Below are 19,698 nucleotides of genomic sequence, written 5' to 3'. Positions count from 1 at the left end.
AGAGTTGTTCAGTAGTGGATTGGACTGTCTTGGAAGGTGCTGGACTCCATCTTTTGGAGGTCTTTAAGCAGAGGTTGGGTGGGTCAAAAGACTCAATCTTTTGGAGGTCTTTAAGTAGAGGTTGGATGGGCTAAAAGATTCCATCTTTTGGAGGTCTTTAAACAAGAGGTTGGATTGGTCAGAAGACTCCATCTTTTGGAGGTCTTTAAGTAGAGGATGGATGGACCAAAAGACTTCATCTTTTGGAGGTCTTTAAGCAAAGACTGGATGGGTCAGAAGGCTCCATCTTGTTTAGGTCTTTAAGCAGAGGCTGGACTCCTTCTTTTGGAAGTCTTTAAGCGGAGGGTCATCCAACCTCTGCTTAAAGAGCTCTGAAAGATGGGCCAGAAGACTCCATCTTTTGGAGGTCTTTCAGCAGAAGTTGGATGAACATTTCTCAGGAGTGTTATAGCTGTATGCTCAGCCTAGTGGGTGACTGGGTAGTGACTTGTTTGTGAATCTAATCCTCATGACAACTGCTAGGAAGAGTTTGGAATGGTTAAAGCTGTAGCATATAGGCTAAAAGAATGTGCTACAAATCAGGTCTGATTTGAAAGTCACCCACAACTCTGGAGATCAGGATTTGATTTCCAGTTTGGACATGGAAACCCACTGGGTGACTCTTAACCTTCTCTTCCCCTGGCTAAACAGCCCCAGCTCCCTAAATTGCTCCTCATAGGACTTGGTGGTTTCCAGACCTTTCACCATGTTGATCAGCCCCCTCCAGACACGCTCCATCTTGTGCTCCTGGGAGTTGGTTTTCGCTTGTGAAAATCTGGTCTGCACATGCATGCATTCAAGACCTTGGTGCATGAACCATACCCCTGTTTTCACCTTTCCAAAGGATTGCAACCAAAGAGATCTCCGATGCCCTTGCCTTGCAGGTTGGATCCAGGAGGAAATCAAGGTTTTGAAAGCCATGTAGGGTCAACTTACGGCATGTCCCACTTGCGCATGAACCTCTGGGACCCATCTCCTTGGTCTTGCAACTGAAGTTACCTTTTCTGATTATCTCTGATAAAGAGCACTTCAAACAAGCCAGTCCTCTTGGCCAGTTTGAAATTAGGAGAAATAAGGTCTCATGCCCAGGTATGCGCCAGGTGCACAAATGGCCAATTAAACCAGAGGTCTGGATTTCCCTTGGCTCCCAAGTGAAGGCTTTCAGATTAGCTGCTGTCTCTTTCTTTCTTTTTTGAATCCTGCTGATCCTCATGGAGCTCTTAATTGCCCCCAAGGGATCTTGGCAGCCTCCTTTCTTCCATTCCTCTTCCTTATATCTCCTCACCCTTCTTTCCCACGTAGGCAAAGGGGGATGTTTGACAAATAACTTTACACTCTGCTAACAAGATCACAGGGCTGTCTTTGGACCTTCTGGCTATGGATTTAGAGGGCACTTTTTTCATCTCCCTTCTCTCTTTCCCCTTTGCCTATCCTCCCTCCCCTTCACCTTCCTTCCTTCCTTCCTTCTCCCTTTCCTCTTCATCTTTCTCCCTTCCTCCTTCCCTCCCTCTCTCCTTCCTCTTTACCCTTCCTTCCTTTCTTCTCTCCCTCCTGTTCATCTTCCTTCCTTCCCTATATCCCCTTCCTTCCTTCCTTCCTTCCTTCCTTCCTTCCTTCCCTCCCTCCCTCCCTCCCTCCCTTCTAAAACAAGGCAATGAGCCCACTTAGACAAAAGTGAACCAAGAGTGTACATGAGCATCCCTCCTTGTGTGTGCCGGAATGGACAACCACGCAATTGCAGATTGCGGTTTCAGTATTGGCAGTCTGGTGGAGTGGGTAGAGCTCCAGCTAGTGATGTGGAGGGGGATGGGGACCTTACTGCCGCTCAGATTTTGCCCAGGTCAGACTGCATTGACTCAACAAGGCTGCCTTGCAAGCGTTTTGCAACCCCCTTGAGAGCGAGAGATGAGATGCAGGAGGGCAAAATGGAGGGCATTGCCCTTCCAAATAAAAAATTCTGCTCCCAAGGAGATTTTCCTTCAGTCTGCACATTTCAAGCTTTGCAGAGAGGGAAGCAATGAAGTTAGAACTGTTCTATTTGCAATGTTTGCATTCCCTGGGTCACTTGACTTGCCCTTTCTTCTTGGGCTGCCTAAACTGTATCTCTTAATGCTCAAGTGAGGTTTCGAGTTATTGCAAAGCTAGACATATGAGGAATAAAGGAAGAGTTCATTGGAGAGGGGGGTGTTTAGAGCTTTTATTTGGAGGGCAATGCTCTCATTTTGCCCTTCCTTTCACCATAGCTACATTCCTAACCTTTTTTAAAGGGCACTTTTTAAAAGCAATTTGTGAAAAAGCGACTTCACTTAAACTCCTGCCTGGCACCAAATAAGTGTCTTTTTCTTTAAGCGAATACGTACAGCGAGTCCAGCATGGTGGACTGGTTTGAGTGTTGGACTATGACTCTGGAATCCAGGGTTCGAATCCCCGCTCTGCCATAGAAATCTGCCAGATGACACTGGGCATGTCAATCCAGCCTCAGAGGAAGGCAATGGCAAACCCCTCCGAAGAAGAAAACCCCATAATAGGTTCACCTTGGGCTCACCATAAGTCTCAAATGACTTGAAGGCCCACACCATCACCAGCCCCAAAGATTTGGGGCAGCCACTGAGAAGTGCCTGTCTCCCACATTTGTACCCAGTGTACTTGTGAGGATAGTGGGATAGAGAGAAGGCTTTCTGCAGAGGACCCCAAAGAATGGGGCAGGCCCATAGGAAAGAATACGATCCTTCAGATACCCTGAACACATAAAGCCAGTCCTGATAACAAGATCAGAGGACATCCAAGGCTTGGGAATGAAAATGTCTTGGGAAGATTTGTGCCCGGCCTGCTTGTTAATTTGCTGTGCGATAACAGATCAGCGACGCTGAATATAAAATAGTGATAAATGGATTCTCAGTCGCTGAGCCCAAGCGTATCCTGAACTAGGGATGGAGAGAGATGAGCAGAGGAGGAGTGTAATGAATGGAGGAGAGCGGAAACAAAATGCAAGCTGGCCCCCGAAAAGGAAGGCATCTGTTCTGGTGCTTGGTGACCTAACTTTAACCTTTTTACTTTTAAAGGCTTTTCTTGGGCCTGATTCCCACTACCTTTGAAACCGGATCGCAAATTGGTTTGAAACAATTCAAATGACCCTGGTTCCCACTTGAATCAATTCTCTGAAGATGCCAGCCACAGATGCTGGTGAAAGGTCAGGAATAAACTCATCTAGAACATGGCCACATAGCCCGAAAAACCCACAAAAAACTATGGATGCTGGCCATGAAAGCCTTCGACTTCACATTGGAAAACTGTCGTTTTGCAATCTAAAGAAGGAGCGTCGTGAAAGACGGAGAGATAAAACCTGCCCAGGAGGGGACAAAGAGCCAGGGGATGCTCTCCACTGCATGCTCATGCTCCTTCCATCAAATACCTTTCTGCGCCACTCAATTGTCGCATGCCAAAGGGGAGAGAAGGGGGTAATTGCTTTGCAAAGAGGCTGCCTGCTTATTTCCATACCCTTCTGTCTCATTTGCTTTCCCGCAGCTCCTCAAAACATTATTTTCCTCTCTGCGGGCTGTTTGAGCGCATCTAATGCACCATCAGAGAGATGTGTATGTGGAAAGGTGGGGGGGGGGAACCATAACAATTAGGGCAGTAGGAAAAGACCTTGGAGTGGCAGTGGAGGATGGGAAGCGGAGTCCTCTGGGGAGGGAGCGCGAAGGAGAAAGCCGAATCAGCCTTTCCGGCATCAGCAAAAAAAGATCGCAGGGGTTGTTGTGGTCCTGAGGGTCAGGAAATGGGAGGGTTTTTAAAATCTAAATTCAAGCTGGTTGGACTCAGAATTGAACAGCAGGCCTGGATTGACTAATGGCCTAGTTTCGGGAAAGCCACCTGCGGCCACAGAGTCTCCCGCTGGGATCTTGTCCGGTCTCATCAGCCAAATGGCTGCCTTTGGTTCAACATCTGGGTGGGGAAGAGCGCGTCTCAGACTCAAAGGCATCCATCTCAGTGTTGCTGTGTGCCTTCAAGTCGTTTCTGACTCAGGGCCACCCTAGTGGGGTTTTCTTGGCCAGATTTGTTCAGAGGAGGTTTGCCCTTGCCTTCCCCTGAGGCTGAGAGCGTGTGACCAGCCCAAAGGTCATCCGGTGGGTTTCATGGCTGAACAGTGAATCGAACCCTGGTCTCCAGAGTCACAGTCCAACGTTCAAACCACTAAGCTGCAATATTTTCCTTAAACATTGTGAGGGAGTATCCCAGCTCCCAGCTTCTTTCTTTCAGTCGAACTCAAAGGTGCTACGAGATCCCTTTGCAGACTGATCTTCCAGACTAACATGGCCAGGTCTTTGAATTCTCTGTCTCACTGTCTCTCTCTCTGTCTGCCTCTCTATCCTCCACTCTCCTTGTCCCCCTGTCTCTGTGTGTGTGTCTGTGTCTATTTCTCTGTTTCTATATTTCCTTGTCCTCCTGTCTTTCTCTCTATCTGTGCCTCTGCCTCTGTCTGTCGCTGTCTTACAGCTGTAAGCCACTTAGACACTGCTGGTCCAGTATGAAGTGGTATATAAATGAAGCTGGTTGTTTTGTTTGTCTGCCTCTGTCTTCCTGCCTCTCTGGCTATCTTTTCATATCTTCCTGTCTCTCTGTCTCTCTTTCTGTTGGTCTCTCCATCTCTCTGTCTCTTGTCTGTCCTGTCTACGGGTCTCTATTTCCCTGTCTACCTTTCTCTGTTTTTGTATCTCCTTGTTCCCCTGTCTCTTTCTCTGTGTCTGTGTCTCTTTGCCTTCCTGTCTCTCTGTCTGATTCTGTGTATTCTTGTCTTCCAGTCTTTCTCACTGTCTGTGTCTCTGCCTCTGTCTGTCCATATTTCTCTGTCTCCATCTCCCTGTCTCCCGCTGTGTTTCTGTATCTCCTTGCCTCCCTGTTTGTCTGTCTCTCTGTCTTCCACTCTCTCTGTTTCTGTATCTCCTTGTATTCTTATTTATCTCTCTGTCTGTCTCTCTGCCTCTGTCTGTCTCTCTTTTTTCCTGTCTCTCTCTCTGTCTGTTTTGCATCTCTCTGTCTCTTGTCTGTCTCCTTGCCTCCCCGACTCTGTCTGTCTCTGTCTCCAGTCTCTCTGTTTCTTCATCCTCCTCTCTCTGTGTGTTTTATATCTCCCCATTTCCTCCCTGCATCTCTTGCCGTTGTCTGTCTGTCTGTCTCTCTCTGTCTCTTTCTATTTGGTCTCTGTCTTGCTCCGAATGGCTTCCAAAGACTCCAGAATATTTCAGTATCTGAGAAATATTCATTCTTCCTTCTCCACAGCCCCCTGGTGAGAGTGAATACTCAGATCCATTTGATGCGCACCGGGAGCCCAAAGGAGACGGAGACGAAGAGCCTGGCTCAGAGAATAATGGATACATGGAACCCTACGATGCCCAGAAGGTGGTGGTGGGTAAGTGAGTCCTGAAAGAGCACATTAGAAATACACACGTTGCCCACAGTGGAGTCTCCTTCCCCCCTCCGGCAACAAAGGCCTCACTAAAAATACATTATAATTGCAAGTTGATCAGGGACAATGCCATTCCTTCTGCAGTGGAAATGCAACTTTTTAGTTCCTTTAATAGTTAGGAGGTGGTACAGCCTCACTCAGTTCTTTCGCATTGGTTTCAGTTAGCACTGTTTTCAGTTCATTACCTGGCATTTCCATTTCTGGTATCGCTAAAGATGGCTCACGTAGACAACTTTTTTCTGAAATTCTCATTGGCTCCTGCCAATGAGTATTTCATCGATCCAGGATGCTGAACTCTATCTTTCAAAATACTTTCAGTCAAGCAAGGTTATTATTAATTGCCAGAATCCTATATGACTTTTTATTTAATGTAACTTTGCATTGACTTAGCTAAGAAGCAAAGGCACTAAGAAACCCATTTCTGAATTGTGAAAGTGTGTAACAGGATGCCAACAAAGATGCCCAACACTCATTGGTGCATGATGCTCATTGGGACTATGTGATGCACATCTGGACTGATGCAATGCACATTGGTCCCATTGTGTCTCATGCACCAATGTACATTGGATGGCAGTGCATGTCAGGGACTTTGCCGGATTTGAAACATAGCAATGTAACAGCAGCCTTCTATTGGATACCAACATTATGCACAAAGGTGCGGAGACCCAACAAGATTCCACCCATCCATCACAGACTCTGTTATTATTGCTTTTGCAAACCTTTGTGGCTAAACCTGTGGTTGAACTGGCTTCCAGATTTCCAGAGCAAAAACGACTGGGATGAGCGAAAGGTGAAGAAATCCCGGATCGGATTGCAGTTGTACGACACTCCCTATGAAGAGAAGGATGCAGAGGTTGACCCAGAAGGCTCCTCCGTTGAAAAACCCCGTGAGAGCCGTTTGCCTCAGGATGATGAGCGGCCGGCTGACGAATACGACCAACCTTGGGAGTGGAAGAAGAACCACATTTCTCGGGCTTTTGCAGGTGAGCATTCTCCCTTGACCACTTGACTTGCCCATGGTCTAATCTGCACTGCAGAAACATTGCAGTGGACTACAGTTCCCAGAATCCCCCGGTGCCCATGCTGACTGGGGATTCTGGAAGTCAAAGTCCCAAAGGGTTAATGTTCCCAATCTCCAGTGGAGAATGGCAATTTTGATCTCAACACAGCATGAAATCTTCTCCATGTTCAGACTGTAAACAGAGCTATCTCAGGTGCTGAACCCTGTCCTTTCAAAATTGGTTCAGCACCTCGGATAATTCCTTTAAGAAGGATGCTAAAACCTGGGTTGGACTTGCTGCATCTAGTGAGATTGTAGCCACCAGCGTCCACAATCTCTCTGTCTTTCTTTCTACCCCTGAAACGTCTTCCCTCCCTTCACCGTCTCTGCCTTTATCACACCAACCAAGGATTGATTTCATGCAAAGCTTTTGCTCAGAGTAGTGTGAAGAACAGTTCATAGATTGCTAGGTGCTGGTGGAGAGGGGGATTCTGAGAATGCACTGGGCCCAGTCCCATCTGGTAACTGGAAGCAGCCATTGAATGGTTGATCTTATCAAAGAACTGGGGAGCGAAAAGCTTGGGAACCCTGCCATCGCTTATCCAACTGCACCAAAGAATAAAACTGCTTTCTTATCAGACAATGCGTCTTCTGCAGGCTCTGCAGTGTGGCAGAATAAATCCAAGATCAATATAGAATCGAAAATCCCTAGTTTTTCTGAAAGGCAGCAAATCACTCCTCTCCTCACCCTGAATTAATGCCACAGCAAGTGACTATACTGCACAAGTCCTGCATGGCTGAACAAGCATTTTCCCTAGTATATTTGTTGGCTCCATTCGCCAATCAAGGGTTGTTGGACTCTAATTCTTATCATCTCTGGTAGGCTGGTTTGGGCTGGTTGGATGTTGAGTCTGCCAAAAATTGGAAGGGGCTGAGGTGAAAGGCTAGATTAGATATCACAATTCTGTCATGTGGGAAGACACCATCAAAGCAGATGGTGCAGATGGGGTAGGATGACCTTTGGTCAATGAAGGCCAGTGACTACTATGTCAGGGGTGCAGTGAATCCAATACACAGACTTGAAAAGGTGCTGGAATATCCCAAAGGAGCTCTCTATGGTGTGGAACCCAACCCGAGACTATCCCAAAAAAGCTGTCCCAAGTGCTGAACTTGTATTTAGAGTAGGGTTTATCACCTTGGCCAGTTGCTCCTTTAAAGTCTGGAACAAAAAAGTTGGATTTGGATGCCACTGGATGGGGTCAGGAGCTGTTGCCTGCCTTCCCTTCATCTGACTGTCTGTCTGTCTGTCAGTCATGAGATCTCTTCTTTCTTACCATGTTGGTTTTGTCTCCCTCTTCCCTTCCTTTTTGCTCACCTCTTTGTCCCTATTCTTCTCTTCTTCATGAGCTTTCTCTCTCTCTTCTCCCACCCCACAACCTCACTTCTTACCTTCTTTTCTCTTCCCCTTCCTTCCCTCTCTCCTTCCTCTCCCTTCCTTTTTTCTTCCCTTCCCCTTTACCCTCCCTTTCCCCCTACCTTTTGCCCTTCCTTCCTTCATCCCTTCCTTCCCTTCCCTTCTGTCCTGTCCCGTCCCGTCCCATCCCATCCCTACTTCCATCCCTTCCCTTCCCTTCCCTTCCCTTCCCTTCCCTTCCCTTCCCTTCCCTTCCCTTCCCTTCTGTCCTGTCCCATCCCATCCCATCCCTACTTGCATCCCTTCCCATCCCTTCCCTTCCCTTCTCTTCCCTTCCCTTCTGTCCCATCCCGTCCTGTCCCATCCCATCCCTACCTCCATCCCTTCCCTTCCCTTCCCTTCCCTTCTGTCCCGTCCCGTCCCGTCCTGTCCCATCCCATCCCTACTTCCATCCCTTCCCTTCCCTTCTTTCTCGTCTCATCCTGTCCCATCCCATCCCTACTTCCATCCCTTCCCTTCCCTTCTGTCCCCGTCCCATCCTATCCCATCCCTACCTCCATCCCTTCCCTTCCATCCCATCCCATCCCTTCCTCCACCCCTTCCCTTCCCTCCCCTCCCCTCCCTTCCCTTCCCCTCCCCTCCTAACTCTACCCAACCTCTTCCTTTGCCCTTGTCCATGGCGTTCCCATCCCTGCTGCAGTAGACATTCAGGAGACTAAAGTCTTGCCCTGGCCACCACCGGTAGGACAACTCACGGAGAGTGAGGAAGCCCTAGATCCAGAAGGTGACGTCTTGTTTTAAAGCCTCCTTTATCTCCCAGCTTGTCTCCCCTCTCTCTGAACCATTGTCTTGCCTTTCTTCCTCATGGAGGATACCTCTCCTGACATTTGCTCCAGCTCTGGTTTCTAGGCTGATTGGGAAGATGGCAGCCTGATACATTCCCAATAGTTTAAAACAAGGTAGACAGAAATTCAGCAGGTCCGGCTTATCCTGTGACAGCATCTCCCCCATTGACCTTCTTATGTTGAGATGGGAACAATGAAGTCCCCCAGATGTTGTTGTCCTTAGATGTGGACGATGGGAGCTGGTGGTTTCCATGAACCTGTTTTTAAGAGCATTTTAAAATCTTAATAATTGCATTAAAAAAAACCTGAACTGTGGATTGTTTTAATGCTGTGAGAAGCTTAATGCTATTTTCATGCTGCCTTTTGGTATGTTTTTAATTGTACTGTTGTTTAAATTGCAAGCCACTTTATTATATAAATATAATAATCATAATCATAGAATCACAGAGTTGGAAGAGACTCCAAAGGACTATATAATCCAACCCAATCCTGCCATGCAGGAAGACACAGTCAAAGCTCTCCCGACAGATGGTCTTTCAGCCTCTGTTTTAAAACCTCAATAATAATCATAATTGATAATCCTGAAGGTGTGTTTATCTGTGAGCCCGTGTGGTGTAGTTATTTGAGCGCTAGACTATGACTCTGGACACCAGGGTATGAATCTCTGCTTGGCTATGGAAACACACTTTCGACAAGTCACACTATCTCAGCCTCAGGGGAAGTCAATGGCCAACCTCCTCCGGACAAATCTTGCCAAGAAAACCCCATGAGAGGTTCCCCTTAGTGTTGCCATAAGTAAAGAAAATGACTTGAAAGCACAACAACAATAACAGCAACAACAATCCTGAAGGTCAGGGGGTTTGACCAGTTGGCCCTTGTGATCTCTTCCAGCACTTTGATTTTATGATTCTACAAATTACTTCTAAAAATCAACCTCCCAAACTTTCTCCCAACTCCTTCCCACCTCTGGCTATCTCTCTTTCATCTCTCTCTCTCTCTCTGTTCCTCTGTTTGTTACCTTGGGTTGCATGTGAAGGCCTGACTTTGGTGTGTTCCATCATGTACCTCTGGGATTGTCCATTTCCCACAACCCCTCACTAACTGTCCCCCAAATCCCCCCTTCAAATGACTTTGAACAGTATGATTTGAGCATCAGGAAGAGATATTGTAGTGGTGGAGTGTTGGGAGATCAAGTTCTCACTGAGCCATGACACTGGATGACCTTAGAGCAGATGTTTCCCCTCATTTCCTACTCTTGCTGTTTGACCTACCTCACAGGGTTGTTGTAAGGAGAATGTAGGAAGGAGGCGAGCCATGTAGATGTTTAGTTTTCCCATTTTAAAACATAAAATGGCTGTGATCCAAAGTTGGTTAGCTTCCAACTAGAGTAGACCCAAGTTGAATAGACCCAACTAGAGTAGATCAACCGTTGAACGGAGACTCAACATGTAGGCAAACCCAATGGTTTCGATGTCTATCCTCCAGTCCAGTGGTTCCCAACCTTGCTTTGGACTACAGCTCCCAGAAGCCCCAGCCAACTTGGCCAACATCCAGGAGTTATGAAGTTCAAACCATCTAGAGGACTAAAGATTGGGAACCACAGCCCTAGTCAGGACTAAGAATAGGATACAAGCCCCAAAGCATTTGATAAAACCGAAAGGCACCCTGAAAGGTTCTCCTCTGAAAAGATTGCAAGGCTCATCAGCCCTAGCTTCCACATGAATGTTGGGCTCAGCAGTCCAAGGCCATCTGCAAGGCCTCATGATGCCCAACCTTGTGTTGGATCTTTGTTGTTGCATTTCTAATGGTTTCTTCTGTGCTTCTTACCCCACCCTGCGCCCACTTATTATAGTGCAATTTGAGAGCCCAGAATGGGAGCGGACGTCCTCAGCCTCTTCCACCCACAAAGAGCGTTGGCGTCCCCCAAAACACCCGGCGGGGAGTTCGAAGTTTGGACGGTCCCAGAGCCCCGAAAATAGCCTTGCTGTAGCCGAGAGAGTAGACCCTTCGTTGCCGCTGGAAAACCAAGCGTAAGTGATGCTGACCCATGTGTGTGTATTTGTGTTGTGAAAGGCAGCATGTCAAGGTGTTGCAATAGCAATTGTAGGAACAAATGCCAGCAAGCTAAACCATTGCATCAACCACTTAAGGACTATATAAGAAAGTCCACTGTGCAAATATAATTCCGGTTTCTTCTGTATTGGGAGCCTTAATATATCTTGGCTGGGGATATCAGAAGATCAACTGGAGAAGAAGTTGTGCTGTCTATGGTTACAGCTGCGGGAATAGTTTTTGCTCCGAGTGGGGATTCGAACCCTGGTCTCCAGAGTCTTAGTCTGATGCCCAAACCACTACCCCTTCAAAGGATATTACTCTCTGTGTTTTATTGACTGATCAAAAGTAATTATTAGCGTTCTTATTATTTTGACGACACGTTTCCTAAGAAATTGTTGATGTTTTAATTAGTTTCTTCCCGCTGCAATGTTTCTTGCTTGCTGGTATTGACCAAAATTATGGGGAAAACAGGGCCTATAGTGGCTGCAATAAATCCTCATTTTACAGCTGCAGAAAAACACCGGCTGATGGATGTGTGTGCGGTGAAGGGGAATAGGCAGAAAACATATATCAAATTCCCTGGCCAACCTGATCAATTTCGGTGTCTCATACCAGTTATGAACATTTGAAATAGTCTACATGTATGTGTGTGCATGTGCCTATCTATCTATCTATCTATCTATCTATCTATCTATCTATCTATCATCTATCTATCTAATCTAGAATCTAAGTGTATGTGAATCTAGAATCTAAGTATATATCTAGTTATTATTCGAAGCCATATATTGAAAGATATGTTGAAAGATGACCCCATTTTTTTTTGGTTTTTAAATTGTAATAAACAGATCCCAATCTGTTGCAATTTAGGGTCCTCTCTCTCTCTCTCTCTCTCTCTCTCTCTCTCTCTCTCTCTCTCTCTACATCTATCCCAGCAGCCTTGGTGAATATTCCCAAAGCTTGGAAGATACCCTCAGATTGATCAATCAATCCTATCTATCTATCTATCTATCTATCTATCTATCTATCTATCTATCTTTAGAATCTAGAATCTAAGTGAGCTACCATTGGATAGCATGACACATTCCAAATAGATCTGTCTGTCTGTCTGTCTGTCTGTCTGTCTATCTATCTATCTATCTATCTATCTATCTATCTATCTATCTATCTATCCATCCATCCATCCATCCCAGCAGTCTTGGTGGGTATTCCCAAAGCTTGGAAGATACCCCAGATTGATCAATAAATTCTATCTCTGTCTGTCTGTCTGTCTGTCTGTCTGTCTGTCTGTCTGTCTGTCTGTCCTTCCATCTATCCCAGCAGCGTTGGTGTGTACTCTTGGTGGTTAGCCCAGATCTATCTATCTATCTATCTATCTATCTATCTATCTATCTATCCATCCATCCATCCATCCATCCCAGCAGTCTTGGTGGGTATTCCCGAAGCTTGGAAGATACCCCAGATTGATCAATAAATTCTATCTCTGTCTGTCTGTCTGTCTGTCTGTCTGTCTGTCCTTCCATCTATCCCAGCAGCGTTGGTGTGTACTCTTAGAGCTTGGTGGTTACCCCAGATCTATCTATCATCTATCTATCTATCTATCTATCTATCTATCTATCTATCTATCTATCTGTCCATCCATAAGACGGATCTCCTCCTCCATTTCCTCCTCCTCTGCATTTTAATATTTTCCTTTTTAAAAATAAGATGAGAATTTTGGTGAACCTACCTGGCAGGGTTGTTGTGGAAAGAAACCCAATGCCATTTATTACATCAGCCATCTGATTGCATCAGCCAGCAACAGTTTAATGTGGCACCTTTCTTGAGTTCCTTATAGATCAGTTTGCTGTTTTGGTTTCTTGACTAGTATATCTTTCTTGTGTTTGGTAGGCTGGCTTTATGCCCTTAACTAGTCTGTGCTCCAGATGAGTCTGGAGTTGCCAGTCACTCATGGAAAGAAGATGCATTTAACATAAATTGGTATAGATTGGTGCTCAGTCTCTAAATGTGTGAGAGAGGCCAAGTTCAATGAAACCAATAGTCCAATGGTATGAGCAAACTGTACTGGAACAAATGCTAGAAGCGATGGGATCTCTTTCTTTTAAGTAGAGGTGGGACGATTGTCTGTTGGGAATGCTGAAGCTGTGATATCCCTGCCCTAAGCATAGGATGAGTCTCAATGATCTCCAGGGTACACCTTCTTTAAAAAAAATAATCTAAAATTCAATGGCAGTTCTCTATTCAGCCCAAAGTCCCACTTTCCCTCTGGTTGAAAGGCGTGGTTGCAAGAAGAGCAATGGTTCGAGATTCAGAAATGCAAGGGATGCGAATTGGCAGGCAATGACTGGAGTTGCCTTGTGTCTTTGCCCAACAGGTGGTTCCATGGCACAATAAGCAGAGCCGACGCGGAGTCCCTCCTGACGCTCTGCAAAGAAGGGAGCTACTTGGTCCGGAACAGTGAGACCAGTCGCAACGACTTCTCCCTCTCGCTCAGGTAAAAGGAGGTCTCCTTTCCCCTTCTCCTTTTGGGCATGCCTGCCCTTGCCTGGACTTTCCTAATCAGGATTTTAAAGCAGAGAGGAGTGTCAACAAAGAACTCGAAGAGGGTCTTTTCGATGCTGATCCACAGTAGTGTCAATGGGTGGCACTTTAGGGCATGAGTCCAGGGCCACACATAAAAAAAATGAGTAAGACTGACCCTAAATCAGACAGTTGGAGGGCCATTTTTGGCTCTTTCCAATTCTTAGTGGGCTGCACTACCACCGTTTTTCCAGATGTTTTGGGAACCAAAAGACAGAAGAGGCTGGTGGCCCCAACATCAGTGGAATAATACCTCCACACCAGGTTTTAATGCAGGATTTAAATGAGCTCTCCAAGATGAGGAATCCCATTCCTTAACATGCTTGAAACATTGGACAGCTCCTTCAAACCTGATAAAAGCCTGGAATGGATTTATCATCCCACTGACATGACACCACTAGCCATTGCACCAGAAGTCAATTCTGAATGATTTCAGGGATCCATTTTGTGTCTCAGAAATGGCCTTGGGGCCATATGTCACCCATGGGACACACTTTTCCAACACATTTAAACATGACTTTCATGTCACCTCTTAGCTGTCTCTTCTCCAGGCTTAACATCCCCAGTTCACTAAGCTGCTCCTCATACGGTTTCCAGACCCTTCACCATTTTGGTCACCTTCTTCTGGACACGCTCCAGGTGGTCCACAGCCTTCTTCAGTGGTGGTGCCCAGAAAGGCGAGAGGAACTTGGACACATCTTCATCTGTGAAATGTTATGAAAATAGGATAATAAATAAGAAATGTTGGGATGGGGAGGTTGTCCCAACCCTGTCATCTTTTCCTCCCTCCGTGCAAAATAAACATAGCCTCCCAATCCTGCCAGATTGCTTGTAGCTCAGTTCTCCCTGGAGGAAGCATGTAAGACCCAATTCTAGGGAGCTGCTGATCTCAGGACATGTGAGGTGGAAAGAATAAGGTGCTGCTGTGCTATTTTGGGATGGACCAGAGGCACCCAGACTTTCTATCTTGTCTGACGTCCTGGGGTTGGGATAAATATTTGATACCCAGCTCTGAAATCAGAGAGAGAGAAAAAATGATTGTGAGGGAGGTGAGAACTTGGTTGCCTCTGATCCTCACACGAACAGAATGAAATATTCATTGCTTTGAGCCGTTCCTCTGAAAGTCTTGGCACAAGTTGCATCAACGAGGAGCAACTGAGCTGGCCCTTCTGTGTGCATGTGTGACAACTGTGGGTGGCAGTGATGGAAAGGGAAGTATGGTGTAATGCAGGGGCATTACTAGGGGAGTATGGGGTATGCAGACCATACCAAATGACACTCCAGAGGAGGGTGTCTGTCTTCCAATGTGGAATGTACCACCGCACCTCTCCATGGGTAGACTGGGACTCCCAGAGACTGAAGGTCCTGGGAAGGACCTAGTCCACTCACCCAGAGGTGGCAAGAAAGCCAGCCAGGACATTGTTGGTATACCATGGCAAACATCTGAAGAATTCTTATGTTGTCAAGTGATGCCTGAAGCGTTTTGGGACTTGCAAACAAAGCAGATAGACTGGAACAATGTGGGATACAAACAGTCTCTTTTGGTCTCTATGGTCCAACATCCATAGGTGGCATGTAGACTGGAGCCTTTCTCTTCCATAGCAGCCTGATCTACTCCTGAGGGACCATTGACTTGGTGGCTCTGAGCCTGGTGGTGATAGCATGGGTTACCACAGTGCGGTGACAGCAACCCTAGTGAGACGACTGATGCATGCCAAGTATATTTGACACCCAGTGTAGATACTTTTTAAATCTTCTTATCTTCAACAGCCTTTTCCAGGTCTGGTAGAACTACTGGCCAGGCAGGAAAGGAAGATGGATAGCTTTTCTGCTTGGCCAGCAGAGCTGCCGGACCTGGAAGGCAGCCCCTTTCCACAGGGTGACACCCCTTTCTGAAGTGTAACCCAGTGTGGCCTGAACCCCCCACGGCCCCCAAGTGACACCCCTGATCTAGTTCAGCGTGATAGGGATTCGCCTCTTGACTAGAAATGTCCACCTTGGATCTGTGAAGTTTAGAATAAAAGCCAAAGCAAATTCTCCGCTGCGTGCTTGATGCAGCTGTTCACCCCATCAGGGCAGGTCCCTGAGTATCACAGTGAAGAGGGAGAAACCCCAAGCGACGTTTGAGTTATAATCCGCCATGAAAAGGTCAGAGCTCTGCGTTCTCACTTCTCTCCACTGCTCAGCCTCCGGTGCTTCGATCGCACCAAGCCACATCCCTTGGCTTCCAGAGCTTGGCCTGTCATGTCCCTGTGACTTTGTCAGACCCAGCTGACATTAAAAAAAATGTATTTTCCCCCTGGCGCTTAGTCCCACTCTGTTGGTGATCTACGACAGGCCTTTTCTTGTGTCTGCGTGTTGTGTTCCTTTGTCTCGTTTCCGACTTATGGCAGCCCTAAGGTGAACCTGTCCTGGGGTTTTCTTGGCAAGAGTTGTTCAGAGGAGGTTGGCCATGGCCCTCCTCTGAGGTTGAGAAAGTGTGACCTGCCCAAGGTCACCCAGTGGGTTTCATGGCCGAGTGGGGAATTGAACCCTGGTCTCCAGAGTCATAACCTCAAACCAATGTGCCATGCTGGAAAGCCATTTTCCATGCCACTTTTCCAATGCATAGGGAAAGAGGAACAACTGAAAGACCATGGTTGCATATGCACTAGAGCAAAATATAGCATTTTTTTTTGCAAATGCGCATTTTGATCCTGGTGGGTGTGAACATAAATAGGTTCCAAACTTGGTGGAAATGTCCTCCTTATACCCCTAAGGAACATTTCTGAGAATTTTTGAGGTTTATTTTTACAGCCCTGGGGTCCAATAAAAGAGGCCACATGCAACCCATTGCCCACCCTTGAAGAAGATGGCACAACATGATATCAGGTCAGGATTTTGACTTTTCCCTTCTTTTTCCTTTCTCAAGGAGTTGCCAAGGATTTATGCACATGAAGTTCACCCGGACCAAGGAGAACAAGTACGTCTTGGGCCAAAACAGCGCTCCTTTCGACAGCATCCCGGAAGTCATCCATTACTACACGTCCCAGGAGCTGCCGGTCAAAGGAGTGGAACATTTCTCCTTGCTCTATCCTGTGGCCGTTCAGACTCTGTGATGGACGTTACGGCCGCCCACATCATGGAGGTGAAAGGGCTGTTTTTGATCCAAAGAGACTTGGCACGATGATTGTCTGGATGGACGGCGGGGTCTCGATAGGGGTGACTCGCAGACAATCTCTCCCCATACCTTTGGGGATTTCTCACATTGGACCTAGGAAGGTAACACTTTGCCTTCCCTAATTTCCAAGCAATACTGGTGCCAATTGGCTTCCAAACTGCCCACCTGCCATCCTGGTGCCCTCCTCCTTGAGACTATTGTTATCTGTTTTGCTCCAGGTCGCTGGAAAGCTGGCAAAGCTCTCTACTTTGCTCTTAACACCTCTGGTTTTGCATAGCTCCTCTTCTCTGAATGAAAGGAGTAAAGTTCTTTTTCAAAATGCTGAGGAGCATTTCAGGAACTTTGGTGCTGCAAGGAGATGTTCTCCACCCTCCTAGGAAGGAATCCCAGGTTGTTTTTAATAGCGCTGCTTCTTGCAGAACCTATTTTTGTTTGGGAGAACTCATGGAGAAGCTGAGGTTTTGCAAAGTGGAGTGAGCCAGGGTCGAACCTTGCAATAGCATTGCCCCTTCTTCCCCATCGATGGGAGAAGGTTGCTCAAGCAGCTTTGCTCTTGCAAAGCTTATCTGGTTCCTGTCGTAACCTGTTGTTGCTACAGGGTTAGATTGAGCCCATGTTTTGATGGTTTCTCCTTGATACTGCACCCGCACTGCAGAAATGATCCAGCTTGATGCCACTTTGGCCTCATTCCCACTGTCTTTCAAACCAGATCGCAATTCGTTTTGATCCAGCTCAAACAAACCTGGTTTCCATTTAAATTGATTCACTGAAGTGATTCAGTGAGGGGGGGGCCATGGACCAGTTCCATTTAACCCGTGTCTTTTTGGCACTGATTTTTACCGTGGTTTTTTCACCAAATCGATTCACCACAAGTGTGAACTACAAGTGGATCGGAATCGATTCAAATTTGCCCTTCGGCCGGCTAGAACTGAATCATTTTGAATCGATTCATTTGTGAATGGGAACCACAAGTGGGTTATTTTGATGCCAGAAAATGCCAGAAAATGTGATTGGGGCAAGTGTAGTGTAAACCATGATCAGATGTAAAATCAATCCATCAATTCGGATCGCACACCGATTTATCTGTAAGTGGGAATGAGGCCTTACTGCCATGGCTCAATGCTATGGCATTCAGGGTATTGTAGTTTCTTGTAGTACCAGAGCTCTTGGACAGAGAAGGCTGAGTGTCTCACATAACTATAGTCTCCCGAATTCTGTAGTATTGAGCCATGGCAGTTAAAGTGGTGTCAACCTGGATTATTTCTGCAGTCTGGATGCAGCTTGAGCCTGTTCTCAGTTTGATTCCAAGGGCGCTGGGCATTCAGGTTTCCCACCCTAGGTTTCTTTGAATTAACTGTATCTTTCAGACCAGCCAAAATCTAACACAGAGCTCTGGATTGATCTGATGAATCCATTATTTCCTATATGTCTGGATTCTGCCTTAGCCTCCCTTTTTAAGTAATCTGGAGACTTGTCTATCTAATCCAGACTGATTGGAGACTTGGAAGGCTTTCTCTCCTGCTCCATGTACAACATAAAGGTGGGGGGGATCTCCTGAAAAGTTATATATCTGCAATAAGTTTTCACCCAAGAGTATTGTAATGACCGGCATAGTATCCATTGTGCAACCATGAAGGATGACCAAATCTGTCCAGTTTGCCATTCAGTTCATTTTCCTGCCCCATCCTCTGAAGAAATGTGGTTTGAATGTAGGTAAGTTCTGCTGAAACAAAAATGCACAACCAAACAAAATTCTCAACTATATATATATATATATATGAGAAACAAATGCCCTAAGGCCAACATATCAACCCACCTTTCATTTTAATCCACATCTTGCTGATGAAGAAAGTTGCAAATATTGGAAGACCCCTTAAAAACAAAGCAAATGAAATTCGCACTAGTTCCTGGTGGCCACCATGAAATAACAATATCAATGTCCTCCTCCTCTTCTTCCTATTAGCAAAATAAAAGATGCAACATTGTGTAGCGGGGAAAGAAACAGATTCCAAATTCAAGAGCTTTTGTGAAGTCGAAGGTTTCCATGGCCGGCATCCATAGTTTTTTGTGGGTTTTTTGGGCTGTGTGGCCATGTTCTAGAAGGGTTTCAAGAGCTTTCCTCCAAAACATCTACCAAAGAGAAAGAGACCGTGTCCCAAGTTAATTTTTAATAGGGCTGTGAAGTGAGGGAGAAGCTCAGATTGTGTGGATGTATTATCAGGAGTGTAGCTACTACTTCTTCTTCTTGTTGCATGCCTTCAAGTCATTTCCGACTTATGGAGACCCTAAGGTGAACCTATCACTGCCACTAGCCAGAGCGGGAATGGTCAACGAATAGGGCAAAAATGGGAAGGGAACACACCACACAATAAGGACACATTAAATGTAGAGAGGAGGAGGAGGAGGAGGAAGGAATGTGGGGCCAGCTTCAGCTTGTGGTCCCATGTTAATGGGATTGTGAATCCAAGCCAAGATTTCATTAGCTTCAAAAGAACTCTCCAAGGTACTGAATGCTTATAGAAACAGAGTTTAGCACCATGGAGAGCAACTTCAAATCCTGGTAGAAATTCCACCTTCTGACATGGAAGCCACCAGTTTCCGCTATGTGGGGCTACCAGTTTGGCTACTGGCCATGCCATTACTGTAATAATCCATTTTTTTCCAGCCTGGGACTGAAGCTTCTGCTGGTCCTTGGCTGGCTAGTTGTCTCCTTGTGCCTCGCTGTCCCTGCCACCTTTGTCCCTTGTTTACTCGGGCGTCTGTATGTGAGACTGTTCCTCCTGTCCTGTGTTTTCGGGTGCAATATATCCCCACCTTCCTTGCCATTACGGTGTTGCCTTTTGATTAAACTCTTCAATCTGCGTAGCCTTCTGGTCCTTTGCTGCCGAGCCCATCCATGCTTTCCACTTATATTTTTTAAAATGGTTTTCAGTATGACGCTGTGTCCAAAAATCCAATGCATTTCTAAGCCGGATCAAAAGGAGTACAGTCATTTCCAGGAAAGCAAGGGAAATAATGGTACTGTTTGGCTGTGGTGAGACCTCAGCTGGAATACTGTGTCCAGTTCAAGAAGGTGGTTGATAAACTGAAGTGTGTCCAGATGAAAGCGACTTAAGATGTTCAAATGTCTGGAAACTAAGC

General features: G+C 46.2%; 1 protein-coding gene across 7 annotated transcripts in view; it reads left to right on the top strand.

The window, feature by feature from the left end:
- The window catches only part of SHD (Src homology 2 domain containing transforming protein D), a 41,383-nt gene extending 21,936 nt beyond the window's left edge, over positions 1 to 19,447 (top strand). For 5 of the 7 annotated variants that reach the window (XM_089535682.1, XM_089535681.1, XM_089535679.1 and 2 more), the window contains exons 4-9: positions 5,320 to 5,449; positions 6,262 to 6,489; positions 8,621 to 8,704; positions 10,618 to 10,795; positions 13,192 to 13,311; positions 16,309 to 19,447. In XM_089535682.1, the coding sequence (XP_089391808.1) occupies positions 5,320 to 5,449; positions 6,262 to 6,489; positions 8,621 to 8,704; positions 10,618 to 10,795; positions 13,192 to 13,311; positions 16,309 to 16,495 (927 nt within the window). In that variant the 3' untranslated portion in view covers positions 16,496 to 19,447. The remainder of the gene's footprint in view (positions 1 to 5,319; positions 5,450 to 6,261; positions 6,490 to 8,620; positions 8,705 to 10,617; positions 10,796 to 13,191; positions 13,312 to 16,308) is intronic. The other 2 variants (XM_089535684.1, XM_089535685.1) reach the window with 2 other exon arrangements.
- The last annotated feature ends 251 nt before the right edge of the window (positions 19,448 to 19,698 follow it).

The sequence above is a fragment of the Sceloporus occidentalis genome, unplaced genomic scaffold (genome assembly GCF_023333645.1).
Source record: "Sceloporus occidentalis isolate IW3139 unplaced genomic scaffold, rSceOcc1.0.p SCAF_8, whole genome shotgun sequence".
In the NCBI taxonomy this organism is placed as follows: Eukaryota; Metazoa; Chordata; class Lepidosauria; order Squamata; family Phrynosomatidae; genus Sceloporus; species Sceloporus occidentalis.
Note: the sequence above shows the minus strand (reverse complement) of the source record. Positions and strands in the feature narration are given on the sequence as shown.